The following is a 16,232-nucleotide window of genomic DNA, read 5'->3' on the forward strand; positions in this document are numbered from 1 at the left end:
ATGTCAAATTATTGCATTGGGCGGTTTGACGACAAACTTTGAAAATTATGTGCCCGTGGTGTAAAATTGAGAACACAAATTGAAGAAATTTGCAGCGGTTCGAAGCAGTAGTAGTACCAATCTTTGGCAAGTCACTCATGAGTCACAGGCTTTTCTTTGCGGCTCATGGTGGGGTTAAACAGAAGCTGTTGGAAAAGACAGTCTCAAGATTATTCTGCTAGCCAAAAGTCAAGGCTTTGACATGCTAAAAATTCTAAGGAAACAACAGAAATGAGCTTCAGTGTCACAATTCAAACTTAAAGAGTGACAAATACAATATGGGATGCCACTCAACCAAGGGCTGCCATATACATACATATATAGTCCAAAACATTCACAATAGGACAGTTCACATCTGATTTCCCTATGGACATTCTATCAAGTTGTTCAAAGTTGGTTTGCATAGTTTATGAATCATAAAATAATAAAATCTTTTTTGTAGGGGTTATTGCAGCTGTCTGATTATGTAAAAAATGGGGCTGTTGATTTTTACAATTCCTCTTTTGCAATGTAGGTACATTGCAAAATCAAGAAATTGTAAAAATACATAATATGCCCAAATCAAATAATTTTGCAATTTCAGACAAGAGTCAGGGCAATGTAAAAAAAGACTATCCAAAAATTAGATTGCAAAACTGTGCCCACATCTCTTTGAGGTGCAAATTTACAATTTAATTCTTACAATCCTTAAACATGGTAAAAAAGGCCATTGTTAAATTGCATAAAACAGGAAAAACAAATAATTTTACAATTTCTTTTCTTTACAATGTGTGGCCAATGTAAAGAAACCCGCTGTAAATATACAATTATTTCCCCCATCATGGAGTTTTGCAATGCCTTGTAAAAAAGGTCACACTGGGACCACTGTTTTCTGCGAGCCAGGTGGTGCATGCTCGGAGGTGGGAGAGGCAGTGGGACGGGAGGAGACAAGGGGGCTTGAAGTCAATCATCAGGAAGCCGAAGCCATCGATTGTGTTGGCCCTGTATCCACTCTCTCCCGCCGCCGAGTCCTTGATCCCCGGCCGGATCGCAAACGACAGTTGATCCTCCAGCGTCACCCGGTAGCCTGCCGGCCGTTGGTCCGGCGCAACTGAGTCCAGAATCACCGTCCGCAGCGCAAACGCAAGATCGAAGCCGCCAGGTGGCCAGATGCCTCGACGCAACAGTTTTCCACTCACTCCCACCGTGCGCCAACCGGTCCTCTGCGACGAATCCTCACCAGGGCTGCTGCTAAACAGCGCGTTGGTGAGCCGCTGGTTAAACATCACATCGTGGCAAAACATGAACTGGCCGAGAATCTTGAGATGGTCAAGGAAGTCGAGATCAATCAGGAAGAATGAAAGCAGACATTGATCAATCTCCAGGGACCTAGATTGGAGTGACTCAATTACCGTTACCTCCGTCAGCAGATCTAGAGAGGGAAGTTCCATGGGCTGGAGCAGCCCAGCTCTGTCGACCCGGCAAGATCTCAGACGCTCTTCAACAGTCTCGATCAGGCCTTTCCGACGCTGGTCGATGTGTCTTGATCCGCCCACTTGGTTGTCATAGGGCTTCAAGCCAGTGCTGATGGCCTTGAGGAAGTCGCCTATGTCAAGCTCTTGTTCAATATCCTGCATGGTAGGGAGTGACACTCCCTTGGATCTTTGGATCGTAGCCAATGGATCATCTGAGAGCTTGATTCCATGTCTCCACGCAGATATTTGAAGTTTCATGTCGTGCCTCTGTCTGTTAAATGCTTTAAAGACTCTGTATGACAAATGTGGAAAGCATGGACTCAGCGGGCCCACCAAGCTAGATATATGTAGATAAACAAGCAGATGCGTAAAGAAAAAAAGTACTTTTCTAGTTCCGTAGGGGTCCATACCCACCGAGACTGGCCATGTTCTTCGGCAGGATACGTGAGACAGATCGGATGAAACGGGTTCGAGTGTCGCAGGATTCTCAATGATACGCCAGCCTTGAAAATTGACTCGGCCAGAGATATCGGGATAAAACTTGGGACGCGATCAGGACGGAACTAGGTTTGAGAAATTGGGAATAGGGCATCCAAATGTGAGTTGCTGGATGATCGTGATAAGCAGCAAGGTGGGGAGTGGAGAATGAAGTTTACTCAAAACGCAATATGAAGAAGGTGTTCTGGCCTCAGTTTGATCCAGATAGTCGCCAGCAAGGTCGAGATGAGGATCGACTGACAGTCGTGGGTCTGGTTGAATGCCGTATTGGCTCCAAAGGGATTGGTAGAGCTGGTCCTTTTCGTCTGGCCAAATGGTTCGTCGGCCGCCCAGATCGACACCCAGCCACGTCTGCCAGCTGAGCAGGAGAGCCGCACACACCCTGTCTAGTAGCCAGCTGAAGACGGCCTGAATCAAGCTTGAGGAACGTTGGCGGATGTGGATGTCTAGGTGGCGATAGACCGCGTCTTCTTGGCTGGATTTCTTTGTGCCTTCTTGGCAGCTTTGGATGAGGGTTGCGAGCGCTTCGAGGAGCTCGAAGAGCGGTTCGATCATCAGGCTGGCGGTGAGCAGCCCGGAGTCGAGCGCCGATTCGTGCTCGAAACAGTCCATGATCTCAGCGCGGATCCAATCCACTAGGACGGCTAGGCCGGAGCCGAGGGACTGGTGGGGATGGTAGGGATGGTGGGTGTGGTTGATGAAGCTCTCGATTGAGCAGAGGTTGGTGTACGCAGACTCGGAGAGATCGTAGAGTGAGCGCGTTGCGCTATCGGTTTGCCCACATACTCGTGGATATAGGTTGCTCTCTGGTCTCGGCTGCAGCTCATTGCGGGTGGATCGGGCGGGTGTCTTGAATCCGATCGATCGACGGAAGAAGTGGGTGACGAATGTTGTACGGTCGATCGGAGATGAACTGGTTAGATTTCCAGTCTCATCAGCATACAACGCTAATGTGATTTTTTTGTTATTGACGGAATGCTGACAGGTTGAGTTGACTGGCAGATAGAATGGCTTCCCAAACTGGAATGGATTCTTCGACTGGGTACGGGGTCTGATAATTGAGAGATAATTGAGAGCAGATCGGACGATTGAAAGAGTCCCAGCTGAATATGTTTTGTCTGTGTTCTGTTGGTTGCTAGAAGACGAGCTGATTTTGCCCACATTTACCTAAATACACACAGCTCCAAAATCAGTTGTTAAGTTTCTGGGTCTATGCAAGAGAGAGAGAGAGGGAAGAGAACGGAAAATGGTGCTGAGCCAGGCGGTAAGGTTCATCTCAAGATTGACCTTGAGGTTCATGAGCACGGGGACGAGGATGTGGATCTTGAGAAAGCGGCGGCCAGAAGGTAGGCCGGTCGCGGACATGGTTGAGCAGGAGGTCTAGTGTGTGTATGAAGTCGGAGATTGCTGTCAGCTGCGGGTGGTGCTCACTGCTGGTAATTGGGCAATAGTGCAATGAATATCAGTAGGTCCAGGATATGTAACTGGTTTCTGGACCAGGATATGTACGTACTTGGTAATTTTGAAGGGAGGAGTTTGTTCGGATGAAATATTCAAGCTTAGGTTCAATGGGTGTGACCCTGTGTGACCGGGTACATAAAGCCGGATATTGTTGACTGAACCGATGGGAAGATGGTTGGGACTAGCCCTACTTAGGTCAACGGTCATATAATCTTCCCAGAGGTTATGTTGAGCTGCAAGTTTGAGGCATTGTAAGGTAAGGTATTGTAAAGTTAATTGATTGCTGGGTTGTATACAGTTTTACATACATTGTAACATGCATTGTAACATGACAGCTTGTAAAAGTACAGGTTACAGGTCACCAGGGTGTGAATTACAAATTGTGATTTACAACCTGTTAGTTTACATTGTGTGGTTGGTGCCACATAAATTGTAAAACTAATTTAATTCAGGGTTTCATACATTTTTACAATGCCCCCACTTTACAATGGGGGGGCATTGTAAAACATAGTTTGTAAAATTCACCCACCCCGTAAAAAATTTCCTCACCAAAATAATATGATTTTATGATTTATGCATGCATAAAATTATGTGAACCAACATTTCAAAACACTTTGTCCGTGATGTGACAAATAGAATGAGAATGACAATGCAAGTGGGAAAACAGACTCTGCAGTCTGTTTTCCTGCCTAAATATGGTCTCAAGGGCGAGGCAAGTGTCACAGATTGTAACCTAACAGGTTAGGTTACAACAGCCACCCCCTCGCCTAGACTCGAGACTCTACCTACAACAGAGTCATGAAAGACAAGAGAGCATGTGAAAGAGAAGAGAGAGAGAAAAGAAAAAAATAGGGCCACATGATACGCAGGGAGAAGAAGTAAGAGATAAAAGAAAGAGAAAAAGAAAAAAAACAAACTAGACAGAAAGAGACATTAAAAAAAACTCTAGCACCCTTCTGTTAGTAGATGACATCTCATCTGCCGAAAAAGTTCCGGTGGTAAGCTCTTTGTGAACACATCCGCCCTCTGTTCCAACATCGGGACCCATGTGAGTGTCGTATGTTTCCTATATAGCGCCTCATTTGTAATATAAAAATCCCTGTCAGTATGGCGTGTTCTTTCATTGGATGCATCATCTGTGCCCACCCGCACTGCCAACTGGTTGTTGCAGTGCAGGTGACCAATGAAATCCGTCTTTAAGACATACCTCAAGAGGTTCTTTATCCAAAGCGTATGGTGCGTCGCTGCGCACAGAACCATGTATTCAGCGTGGCACATTGACGCTGCCACCGTAGCTTGTCAACGCGCCACCCAGAGGACAGGGCAACCCAGGAAAAGTATCAGCACTCCATATGACGAGCGGGAGAACTCACCTCCCCAAGACGCGTCTCAGTAGGTTGTCAAAGCCTTAGGATCATTCTTTGGGAACAGACAGAGCATAAAATCAGTACTACCAGCTATATAGTTGATTAGGTGCCGCACTCCTTTCCAGTGTTGGACACTAGGCTTTTCTGAAAACCGTGCAAGGTAATTGACCGCGTACGCTATGTCAGGACGCGTGCCAACTGCCAAGTAGCTCATCATGCCCGAGAGATGCAAATACTTTGTGGACGTAGAAGCATCACCCTCCTTGGTAGGCGCATTGAAATTGGGAGGAAGTGGAGTCTTGGCCTTCAATACTCCATCCCATTCCTCATCAAGCAGTGCTTTAGTAAGCTTCGGCTGCGAGAGAATGAATCCATCTGCCGTGCGTTCAATGCTAAGTCCAACTATGGAGTCAAGCTGCTTGTACCACTTGATTCTCAACACATCTTTGAGGTCCTCCTCAAGCTTCCGTAACAGATCTTCATTTGACGCCGTCACCACACCATTGTCAACATGAATCCAAACTACCCCAGTCTGAGTTTTATGGCGTAGAACGTAGAGACTATTGTCATACTGAGATGGTGAATATCCCAGGTTATCTAGTATTCCGCAAAGGTGCAGCCACCAGCATCTTGCTGCCTGTCTGGTACCATACAGTGCTTTCCAAAGCAAAAAGGTGTGCCCCTCAGGTAACTTTACACCTTTGGGGGGTTTGACCCACACCTCCTCGTCTATTGGCGAGTTGAGGTACGCCGCCACAAAGTCAAAACTGTGTACACACCAGTTGAACCTGGCAGCAATCGTTAACAGTAGCCTCAACAAGACAAACATTGCCGTGGGGGAAAAAGTCTCATTAAAGTCTTTCCCGGCCACTTGCCAAAAGCCTTTAGCAAAATATTGCGCTTTGTATCTTGTGGTATTTCCGTCATCACCACTCTTCCTTGCGGAAACCCAACCACCGTCTAGTGGTTTGGCCCCTGCTGGCATTGGCTGCGCGACCCAGACATCCATCTGTTTAAGGTTTGACAGCTCTTTGGAAATGGCATTTGCCCATTCCACCTTATTACCTGACTTCATTGCCTGCTTATACGTCTTAGGAACATCCACCCCGTAGAAAGAGCACATCTGGAGTACTGCATCAACCAGAAGTTCTTGGTTATCAAACTCGACCTCATTGGTAAAATTACCAAGAGAGATGTGTCTGGCTATAAACTCCAGGGACATTTTATTTGGGCCCGAAGGCTCTGGTTGTGGCGGCTGGACCGGTTTCACTGGTAAAGTGACTCTTGGTATGCTATCAACGAAACAAACCATAGCAGACAAAACAAATTTGCCCGTAGACGGCACATAGAACAACCAGCCCTTGCTGGCTTCCAGGTGAGCCACGAAAAAAGCCTCATAGGCACGGTCATCAAGCTTGTCCCTTTGTTCCACTGGTACCAACAGTGCAAGAGCTACGCTACAAAAAGCGGCAGCGTAGCGGTTTTAGCCTTGCTTCGCTAAGCTTTTGGTAGCGGACTTGGCGCTTTGCTATTCGCTACATTTTTTAAGGGGAAAAAATTAAAGAAAATAGCGCACTTTTTTTAGCGCAGAGTAGCGGCAATTTGCTACACTTCTCGCTATAGTAGCGGAAAAAACGCTACTGTAGCGATTTTGCTGCGCTACCATAGCACCATTCAAACATCAATACTGGACATCATAAAATGATGGAGGATTGATGTTTGTGTACTATTTCTGGCATTTTCCACCAAAAGGCAGAGATGCCCGCTACGCTTTTGGCACAAAAGCAACTCGGTTTGCTACGCTTTTGGCGCTAAAAAGCGCTATTAGCGCCAAAAAGCGTCAATTTTTCCGCTGCGCTATACTGTAGCGAAGCGGCAAAAAAAAGCGCTTCGCTACGTGCAGGCCAAAACTGCAGTAGCGGTTCTGGCGCTTCGCTACCGCTCAAAGTAGTGATTTTCCGCTAGTGCTAACGCTATTCTGGATCCAGAGTAGCGTGTTTCCGCTTCGCTACGCAAAAGCGCCGCTTTTCGCAGCAAAGCGTAGCTCTTGCAGTGTTGCTGGTACGTGGATGAAAGCCTTGGACCCAAAAATCCTAAACGTGCTGAAACTTGGTGGTTGGTCAAACAACGCTTCGTAAGGGGTCTTTCCTTTGCTGGCTTTATTTGGGATTCTGTTCAGGACATGATTCGCCCACAAGAAAGCGTACACCCAGAAGTTACGGGGCAGCTGGCTGTCGCTCAGCACTGTGTGTCCCATGTCCGCAACTGTCCTGTTAAAACGTTCCACAACACCATTTTGATAATGATGGTATGGCAGGGAGTGTTCTGCAATTATGCCCTTATCCTTGAGGAAAGTATTCAAAGCTTTATTTGCAAATTCACCACCCTTATCACTGCGGAGAATTTTCACTACATCTCCAGTTTGCTTTTCAAGCTTCTTGATCACCTCCATAAGGACCGCGTTTGCTTCAGACTTTGCTTTCAAACCTTTGACATACTAGTATCCTGACGCCACGTCCCGGAGTGTCAGGAGGTATTTTGACCCGTCAATGGCTTTTTCTGGGAAAGGGCCCATTAGATCCGTACATAGAATCTCTAAACGAGCTGGACTCCGCATGGTGCTTGTTAGCGGGTTCAAACTAGTGCTTTTGGTTATTGCAGAAATTGGACAATGGATCTTCCCAGGCGGTAAATCTGAGGGCAGTCCAAAACCCAAAAGCTGTTTGACCAAAGAGCGGATTTTTCTCAAACTAACGTGCCCAAAAATTTGGTGCCAAAAGAGCAAAACTTTTTTGGATTCAGTCAGGGCCTCTGGCCTCCAAGAGGACGGATAGATCCACTCAAAAGGCGTAACAAACGTATCATTCTGAGCAGTGATATTTGTTTGCATTGCTGTCTGGGAAGGAATTTCTTTCTCCTGATTGGAGACAATAGTGGGAGGATTCAAACTCGGTGTTGGAGACAAAGAAACAGGAGACAGAAGATTGTTGTTGGGGCATGAAAGAGAAGACATGGGGACATAAAAAGAGGAGAAATGAGAAACCATTGGCGCTGATTGAAGAAATCCGGATGAGACCCGTATAATCGGCAGCAGTATGCACCAGCAATTTTTATTGCATTCAAACGGGCATTGGAAGACCAGTTTTTTTGAACCATTGAAGACGTCGAAACAGTCTGATACACAATCATATGAAAACAACCAATCAGCCTTCCTGAGGGATGCAAGTGAGATGAGTGTTGACAAGGCTCGCTCACAGTACAGCACACCCTTCACGGCAATTGGGACCCCGTCGGAGTCTCGGAATAAGAGCTCCCCTACGCCTGATATAGCGGCTCCAGCTCCTGAAGTTGCTACATTCAAAGCAATTTGTTTTTTGAGCAATCGGAAATTGTGGAGTAGGCATTGGTCGCCAGTTAGGTTGTGGGTTGCCCCCAAATCAAGAATTGCAGGAGTACTTACATCAATTTCAGCGGTCATCACCCTGAAGTTGCTGTCCTCCACGCCATCCGGCAGGTCTGCAACCTCTGCCTCCTTCGCAGAAGCCCCACCCCCCCTCTGAGAATCTTGACGGTTTCTGAAGTTGGAGGTTGGCTGTTGGGAAGCTTGATGAGGTTGTGGTCTGTAGCTGTCAGCTGGTCTGAGGTTTTGTTGATGCTGATGGCTGTTTGGTTGTTGATGGAATTGGGCAGGGGGGTAGGGCAATTGAGATGGTGAAAGAAACTGGGTTGGCCCAAACTGTTGGGGTTGTTGGAATGCCAAATGTTGATACAGGTATTGAGGTTGACCATAGGGAATATTGAGAGGAGGGTAGACAGCGCCAACCATTGGCATGAAAGACGCCGGTTGAACCTGTTGTTGCAGAGCTGAGACAGGACAATAGGACAAGGCCCCCGGACCCCTCTGGCGGCGGCTCACCGGAGTAGACCAGTTTCTTGTTGGAAAGTCCCTGAGATAATGGAATCAATCACCGCAATCCCAGCATCAATTTGCCGTTACCTGATAGAACTCCAGCGCTGCTGGCCATTACGCCTTGGGTATGTCAATGAGGAAAGCCGACTGATCGAATGGAGGGAGATCCGTCAATGACTGCATGATTGCTGGACTGTGCGATGTGGTCGTGTTTTTCCTCTGCAAAGATTTAGTGCGATCCTCTTGAAGCTTGCACGCCGTCAGGATTTGGATAAGCCGGTGTGGTAGACGGAAAAGTGAAAAATCAAAAGTTTTTCCTCATACATATATTTACTCACCCTAGGCCTCAAGATACCACCAAATGGACCTCAGAAATGGATTCTACGGCCAATTTTACCCCTAGTCACCACTGGAAGCGTCACTGGAACCCCGCTGGATTGGAAGTTACACCCTCTTGGACCCTCATGGACACGGCCAGCCCCAGTCATCAACCTGTCAACACCCCTCAAGTCACCTTTCCCAGGTATACACATACTCAGCCCCAGCCAAACACATACTCTTTTCTATCCCTCTTATCTCCACTGCATATGCAGGGGACCAACCCCATTTCTTCTGTATTTGACATGTCCCCGCCTCATTTATGCACCCCTTGCAGCTGCATGCACTCTTCTGACCCCATTTCTGCACTCCTTGCATTAGTCTGACACCACTCATGCACCCCTTGCATGAAGTACCTCTGTATTTGACATTTCCCCACTTCGTTTATGCACTCCTTGCATTAGTATGACATCATCTTTCATTTCTCACCCCACTTTTTGCCTGTATTTAGTATCTTCTGACACCACTTGTACGCAGCCCACCAGCTAAAATCCCTCATCCAGGGTCCCCCTTGTAGCTAAAATCCCTGACATTTGTCTATATAAGGAGCTCTCTCCCCCCCAGTTGTTTTTCCCTCAGCTCAGTATTCCCCAGTTATTTACATACCACCCTTCACACTTACCATCACCTTCACACATCACTACAACCCTTATATTTGCAAATAGCTTATGAACTCACTCTCAAATCTCACATACCTGTCATCAAACAACTTCATCTGGAACTAGACCAGACCTATCACTTGATTAAAACTTGCCAAGCTTAGCTTGGTGGGTCTTGTTATCTGATAGTATAGAAGGGCAGAGTTTGCACCTCCATCATCCCCTTCTCCATTCAGCAAAAGGGTTTCACAACCACTTTTGAGTCTTACACCGGTCGAAGGTTGGGGTGGCACTATCCGGTGTTTTTTGGAGTTCAAGTTCAACCCTTCTGTCAAAATCCAGACCAAGTGAAGAGTCTCTGCCGATGCCAATGAACCCCATGAAGATGTTGGTTGTCAGAGTAATCTTCAAGTTTGACCATTCCTCTGCCAGGTCCTTCAATTTGGCTGCTGTCCCAGCCGCGGTTGGACTCCCTTCGTTCTTAAACTGTAAGAACCAATAAAAGACGTCAAGTTGCGCTGCACAGCTGATTGTCTTGAACTTGGTGAACATCAGCTCGTACATTGCAAAACACAAAGCCGCTTTGTGGACGTCGGACTTGAGGGAGTCATGGATAGTTGCCAGAAAGATGGCTTGTCTGATCTTCTCTAGAACCGTGTTGGTGTGTTTCTTGCTGAAGAAGTCTTTGTTGCTGAGGTGAGTTCTGGCTTTCTCACCCAGCTCTTGACTCCAGACCTCAAAGTTGGCCCCATTGGCTGCCAGTACGTTCTTGGCGAGGATATTCAATGTAGCAGCATGGACTGCCTGGCCAATGATTTTTGACTCCTCAAGCTGCGCCTTTGCCTCAGCTAGGTCCGCTGCTTGTCGTGAAGCCGAGAGGTGTGGTGGATCATCCATGGCAAAAGATTGTGGGGGAGGGTGATTTGGTGATGGAGGATAAGGTGGTATGTTGAGGATTGACAAGATGTTGTGGGTGGACAACTCGACTGCAGATGTGAATGAGGGTGGAGGTGGGGGAGGGGAAATGGGGTTGCAGAAAGTGGAACGGGGAAGAGGAACGTAGTGTTGATCTGTAAGGACAGGGTCGCCATTAGAAGGGCCCGCAACAGGTGCTGGAGGTAGATTTGGGCAGTAACAATTTCCAGGCGTTGCCGGTCCGGCTTGTTGCCAGGCTCCAGGAATCTGTTGGTCAACGGCAGTGGTATTGCCCGCTGTGGCAGTTGGAGGGGTGTTGGTGCCGAAGTCGTTCCAAAGATTTCTGCTAGTTGATGTGGGGTATCGCGGATTGAGGCAGTGACAGCTTTGACTAGATCTTGTCCGGTAAGTTCTGCAATTGAACGACCCAACCAGGCCGAAGAGGAGGAAGTGCGCCAATTTGGTCCAGAGGGGGGATCCGTTTGGTGGGGATTTGACATACAAGAAGAGAAAGTAAGGAGGGGAGTGAACCAGAAGAATCAAACAAAACAGGCGGGTAACCTGCGATTACCTATCTGATTGTCTGAGTTTACCGGAAAGATGAGAGAGGGGAATAGACTTTGAATTCACAAGATAACGTCTAAGCCTCTATATATACCGTGCCAGGGGATATAATTTCACGGTTATGGCATAACCGCTTTGCTTTATTGTTATGTGCTTGCTACTTCTGATCAGAGAGGGTAATGGGATATGCGGAAGGTAAACTCAGATCTTCAGACAGATAACCTCAGACACCCGACTACTCCGGAAGATCCTAACAATAGCCACAATGGTTTGAGGTAGAGAGAGGTGGATAGCGAAAGATTCCGGGACAATTACACCCTAGACTGGGATACCCACAAGAGAGACTATGTATAAGTCAAGTTAAAGAACAGGTCGATTACGCTTCACTCAAAGCTACCTTGCTAGTAGAGAGAGAAAGAAAATGATGAAAATCGGTATGGCAAGATTTACAGGCTCATAACCTGATGTGACAAATAGAATGAGAATGACAATGCAAGTGGGAAAACAGACTCTGCAGTCTGTTTTCCTGTCTAAATATGGTCTCGAGGGCGAGGCGAGTGTCACAGATTGTAACCTAACAGGTTAGGTTACAACAGTCCGTTCCAAGGGCCCTCTCAGGCCCTCTCCCTCTTCTGAGCTCTCGCTCGCCGCCTCGGTGCAAAATTGCGTTTGTGCATCTGTGTGCATGCAACGTAGCGTAATACATACCACCAGTAGTGTTATGGACTCCACCCCAGTACATATGTCCATAGAGTCTCGGTGGAGGTGGCGCAGGATTTGAAAGAAATAATACCTCCGTGGATTGTTTTCTTGGACTGCGTGCATAGGCGTGTATGATAAATTAGCGATCAAAATAGCGTATGTACATGTTGCCGCCGGAGGGCCAGTGAACGTAAGAAATCACCAAATGCAGCGAGATGCCCTGTATAGACTATGTATACACATGGTGTTTGGATGACTATCATGCAAGAGGAGGATTAGGAGCTGAACCCTCAAAAGTCGTTTGACTGATGACCCCTTCTCTTGAGCTGCAGGTGCAAGGCCAGGCTTACATCTGTTTACTTTCTTCAAGATATGACCAGTGAAATCACTATCAGGTCTGAAACTCAAGAACAGCTAATCCAGCTTATCGATTCTCAATATTTATATGTCACTCCCAGTGCTCCTGATCAAATTCTTTTTAAGACGACAAATATCCTAATCGTTTTAATCATCGCACTCTATCTGTTTGGCGTCTTCAAACAACTCGGCAAGTCGCGTATCTGGGTAGCTCAAATCGATCCCAAAGGCTACTGGCAGCCCAACGTGAACGTTTTGCTGCCTATCTTCGCCACTGCCCATGGCATTGGTCAGTTGCCCATGTTATTTTTCTACCAGCTCCTCATGCTTTCTACTGAACTTCAATCAATGAATCACTATGATTGTTTGTTATCTAGCATTGACTGCTGCGCTGGGTTTGATGCATCTCGACTTTGGCGGACCAGTGCGCCCTTGGGCATTATCCTTTGAATCAGGCTCTTTTCTTCTTTTGCACTATCTTAACTGGTCTAAGAGTGTGTAGCTTTTTCTTGGCTCGCTTAACAAGATGAGAGCACAATACCTATGTTTGATGCTGAAGTATTGACGAATGCCTGATTTGAAATTTTAACAGCATGGGTGACGCTTTATGCCATGCCTCACTGCAACGAGGCTGGCCCTCGTTTGATGCATCCTCGGATTGGGTCGTCGACACGCTTCGCCTCACCAAACCTTTTCAACTCGCTCATCTTCCTAGGTTATGCAGCCCCTGTGCTTATTGGCTTCCCATTGATGATATTACAGCACCGTTCGATTGATCAAGCTCATCAAGGATATCTAAGCCTGCTAAAAACTATTGAATCTATAGGAAATTCAAGTCCTACCGATGCACCTCTGACCACCTGGCTTCTGAATCCGACCATGACCCTGAAGATACAAGACCTCAAAAGCGATGGTGAACAGACGCACCAGTATGGAAAATTGTTCGCCATTATGTTAATATCTGTTCATTCCATAAGTATGTAAGTTGCAATAGAAGCTTCTGCAGCCATTGTCCATCGATGCCCGAGTACGGCCAAGTCAAAACCCACTGTTGATGCGCTATTTCTTCGGTCTTATTAGATTGTTTTTGCTCTGGGCAACACAGGCAATTTTGAGAACTCTTTTCAAACAAGTTAGGATTCACCGACGTTGTATCTGGAATCGACGGCAGGTACTAGGGCTAGACCTTTCCTCGATCCAATCTCATGAATCAAAGCAAGCCAAAGGACCGCCTTTCGACAAGGCAGAGACCGCTAGTGTTGATTCCCGCGCTGAAGGTTTCATCATTCAATTCGAATCAGTCAACAAAATTGAACCCCCAAAAACCCGAGAGGCCTCCTGTTGGATAGACTGGAAGGTTATCACTCCATGTCTTAGGCGGGGAACTGAGGTGGGCGCAGAGCTCTGGAACTCTGATTTGATACGGCACCTGGATGAGAAGGATCAAGTCCTTCAATCCAATCTCGAAGCGCAGTATTTGACCTTGAGGCAGTACACTGCAAATACGATGTGGCAAGCGTTGCTTATCTGTATGATCTCAGGTTGCTACATCACTCTTGGCTTGTCATATGGTCCGTGCATTTTCAAACCTGGTAGAAGAGACCTCTACCGCTGCTGAAGATTCTTTCTCGCTATTCGATTGGTACTCAGTTTTTAATTCGCAGGACGCGCCAATCCGGACCTCTTATCCTCAGCTTTGTCTTAACCAGTTAAAATACGGCGGGATGATTTGGACAGTTGGGGGCTTTTTACTGGCGACAGTATGTGAAATCCTTTTGCTCTCTTTCAAGCAATTTCAAGAGAGGCTAACACTTAAAACAAAACAGCTTACAGCTATTGTTGCCTCATCGGAGTTACCCAAAGACGTTTCGCATCAAACTGATGCATCGAACTCTGAAGAACGACCAGATTCGTCAAGTTTTCAAATGTGCCATCATACAGAAAGAACACAGCCATTTCGCATTCATGAGTTTTAAATATTATCAAGATGAATTATCAGAGAAGAAACTATTCGGATTTCACCAATTTACCCTTTGATTTATCAGTCCATCATTGGGATCACCGAAGTTGAAAGAGTTGTATTTTTAACCACACATGATTTGACTTGATGTAGTGGTCTGAGTTTCTTGAAGAAGCAAAAATTCACTTTGACTGAATAATCTTCAATATTTTCCTACATGCTAGACTAGATAATTTTATTTATTTATTTGTTTGTTTGTTGAATCAATAAACAAATGCCATCTTGATACTTGAAGATTTTTGATACACTAGAGGCCAAGTCTAGCTTAACTAAGCCTCTTGAACGGAGGGTCCGGGGGACCCCGCCCGGAGGGCTCTCCGTAGGGGAAGCTTATGCATAATGTCTGAAAGCTGGCAGACAAGGGAAGGATTTTCAACCCTAAAAACACAAAAACAGAATTTAAAAATCAACAAGATATGTACAGAGACATCTGAGTAGACGGTTCTCTCAACAGTACTGAAGTGCACCCTCACCCAAGTTTCTGAGGCATAAAATCCAAAACTGATTGTAGGAACCTGTTTTGAAGGTCAAAGGAATCCTGAAGGATATTCCATTGCTCTGAAGATCCAATTTTGGATTTTCTGATAATAGGGGGTATCAAATATGACAAAATCCACCATTATGTAATTGACGGGTTTGAAAAAACCGACCATTTTTAAAACATGCTGGTCCTTCTTCTATTCCATTTTGGGAACCACTGGTGACAAATTTCATTTTTGGCTAATTGACTGGTTTCTAATTGTGGATTTCTCATATTTGATACCCCCTAATATGCACAATTGAATATCCTATCTGCAACAATTGAGTGGCTACAGGTGTAGGATCTGCAGATATCTGCAGGCTTGTGAATCCAATATCCACAAGGCATGATGGTTGTAATGCCTTGGTTTACATTTTGTTGTGTTTTTTTATTTTTAAAAGATTATTACAAGGAAAACGGTTGGGATTGAGGAGATGAGACCAGCACCATTTGAAAGCTGTGGTTCTGAAGTATATTTTGGGTCTGGGACAGGTCCGCAGGAGCTGAGGGGGAGGCTGGGGGATGCTAAGTCCAGCCATTCATGATTTCTTTCTCAGCCATATTTTTTACTTTGTGCACAAGTCCCTCCCTGCGGGAGGGGCCCCTTTGCGGCCAGCCACAGCAAGCCTCCCACCAGGGGGGGGATTGTGTCAAGTTAGAGGCCAAGTCATCTTTGCCAATGTACTTTTAAGCTGGATTAAATTCCAGAAGAACTCCCCATTACACTTCATGACAAAAATAAAATTTCAACTTTGCTAAACTCAAGGCCCCATTGGTTAGTGTTGTGAATTTTGAAAATTCAGCAGACATCTCTTTTGCCCTCAGTTTTTGCAGGGAAAGTTTTCTTTTCACATTTAACTTGAAATATAATATCCATGAGGCTTAATTATCATGCAACAAATAGGGAATTAGTATTTTGGTTACAGCAGAAGCAAGAAAGCTTGCGGGCTCATGTGGCTAAAAATAATTTCTACATTTCAGCCACAGTCCTGTACACCACAGGTCAAAATTTTTGGGTGGAACTTGTTGGATTTTTGTCCTCCTGGACTCTCCTCTTTTTGCCTTCTGCCTCCATTCCCCTTCCTAGTCACCTCACTGGACTCCATTAGCCTCAATCTGCTCACTACTTATGCTCAAACAAATCTTATGATATAGTTGTACTTTGTGGTCATGATTGCCTTCTGTACTTACCTTGTGACCTTGTCCCTGCCGAGATTAGATTGTCAATCTTTCCCTTGCTCCTTATTCTCTGATGCGCGCGCGCTCTGCTTGTGACAGACTTGTGATACCTTTGAGAGTTCCATATCCTTCTATTCATTTTCATTTCATATTCATTATGCTGTCTCTCACAAGTTGATCCATGTATGTAGTCTACATAAACATAGCCTACCACATGCAATCAACCCCATCGGTTCATCTCATTCTTTTTCCGCGTCACCCTTGAGCCG

At 46.0% G+C, this 16,232-nt stretch overlaps 2 protein-coding genes across 2 annotated transcripts; one reads left to right on the forward strand and one right to left on the reverse strand.

Annotated features, from left to right (window-relative positions):
- Positions 1 to 209: 209 nt before the first annotated feature.
- Positions 210 to 3,356, reverse strand: PtA15_10A631 (uncharacterized protein; the record flags this gene model as incomplete). Its single annotated transcript, XM_053160827.1, has 5 exons — positions 210 to 244; positions 902 to 1,785; positions 1,878 to 2,056; positions 2,157 to 3,158; positions 3,279 to 3,356. The coding sequence occupies 5 exons, from the start codon at positions 3,354 to 3,356 to the stop codon at positions 210 to 212; spliced, it is 2,178 nt and encodes a 725-aa protein (XP_053024762.1).
- Positions 3,357 to 12,259: 8,903 nt separating this feature from the next.
- Positions 12,260 to 14,281, forward strand: PtA15_10A632 (uncharacterized protein; the record flags this gene model as incomplete). Its single annotated transcript, XM_053160828.1, has 6 exons — positions 12,260 to 12,533; positions 12,622 to 12,738; positions 12,837 to 13,224; positions 13,325 to 13,815; positions 13,895 to 14,004; positions 14,108 to 14,281. 6 exons carry the CDS (start codon positions 12,260 to 12,262, stop codon positions 14,279 to 14,281), a joined length of 1,554 nt encoding a protein of 517 aa, XP_053024763.1.
- Between the last annotated feature and the right edge of the window lie 1,951 nt (positions 14,282 to 16,232).

Source organism: Puccinia triticina, chromosome 10A (genome assembly GCF_026914185.1).
Source record: "Puccinia triticina chromosome 10A, complete sequence".
Lineage (NCBI taxonomy): Eukaryota > Fungi > Basidiomycota > Pucciniomycetes > Pucciniales > Pucciniaceae > Puccinia > Puccinia triticina.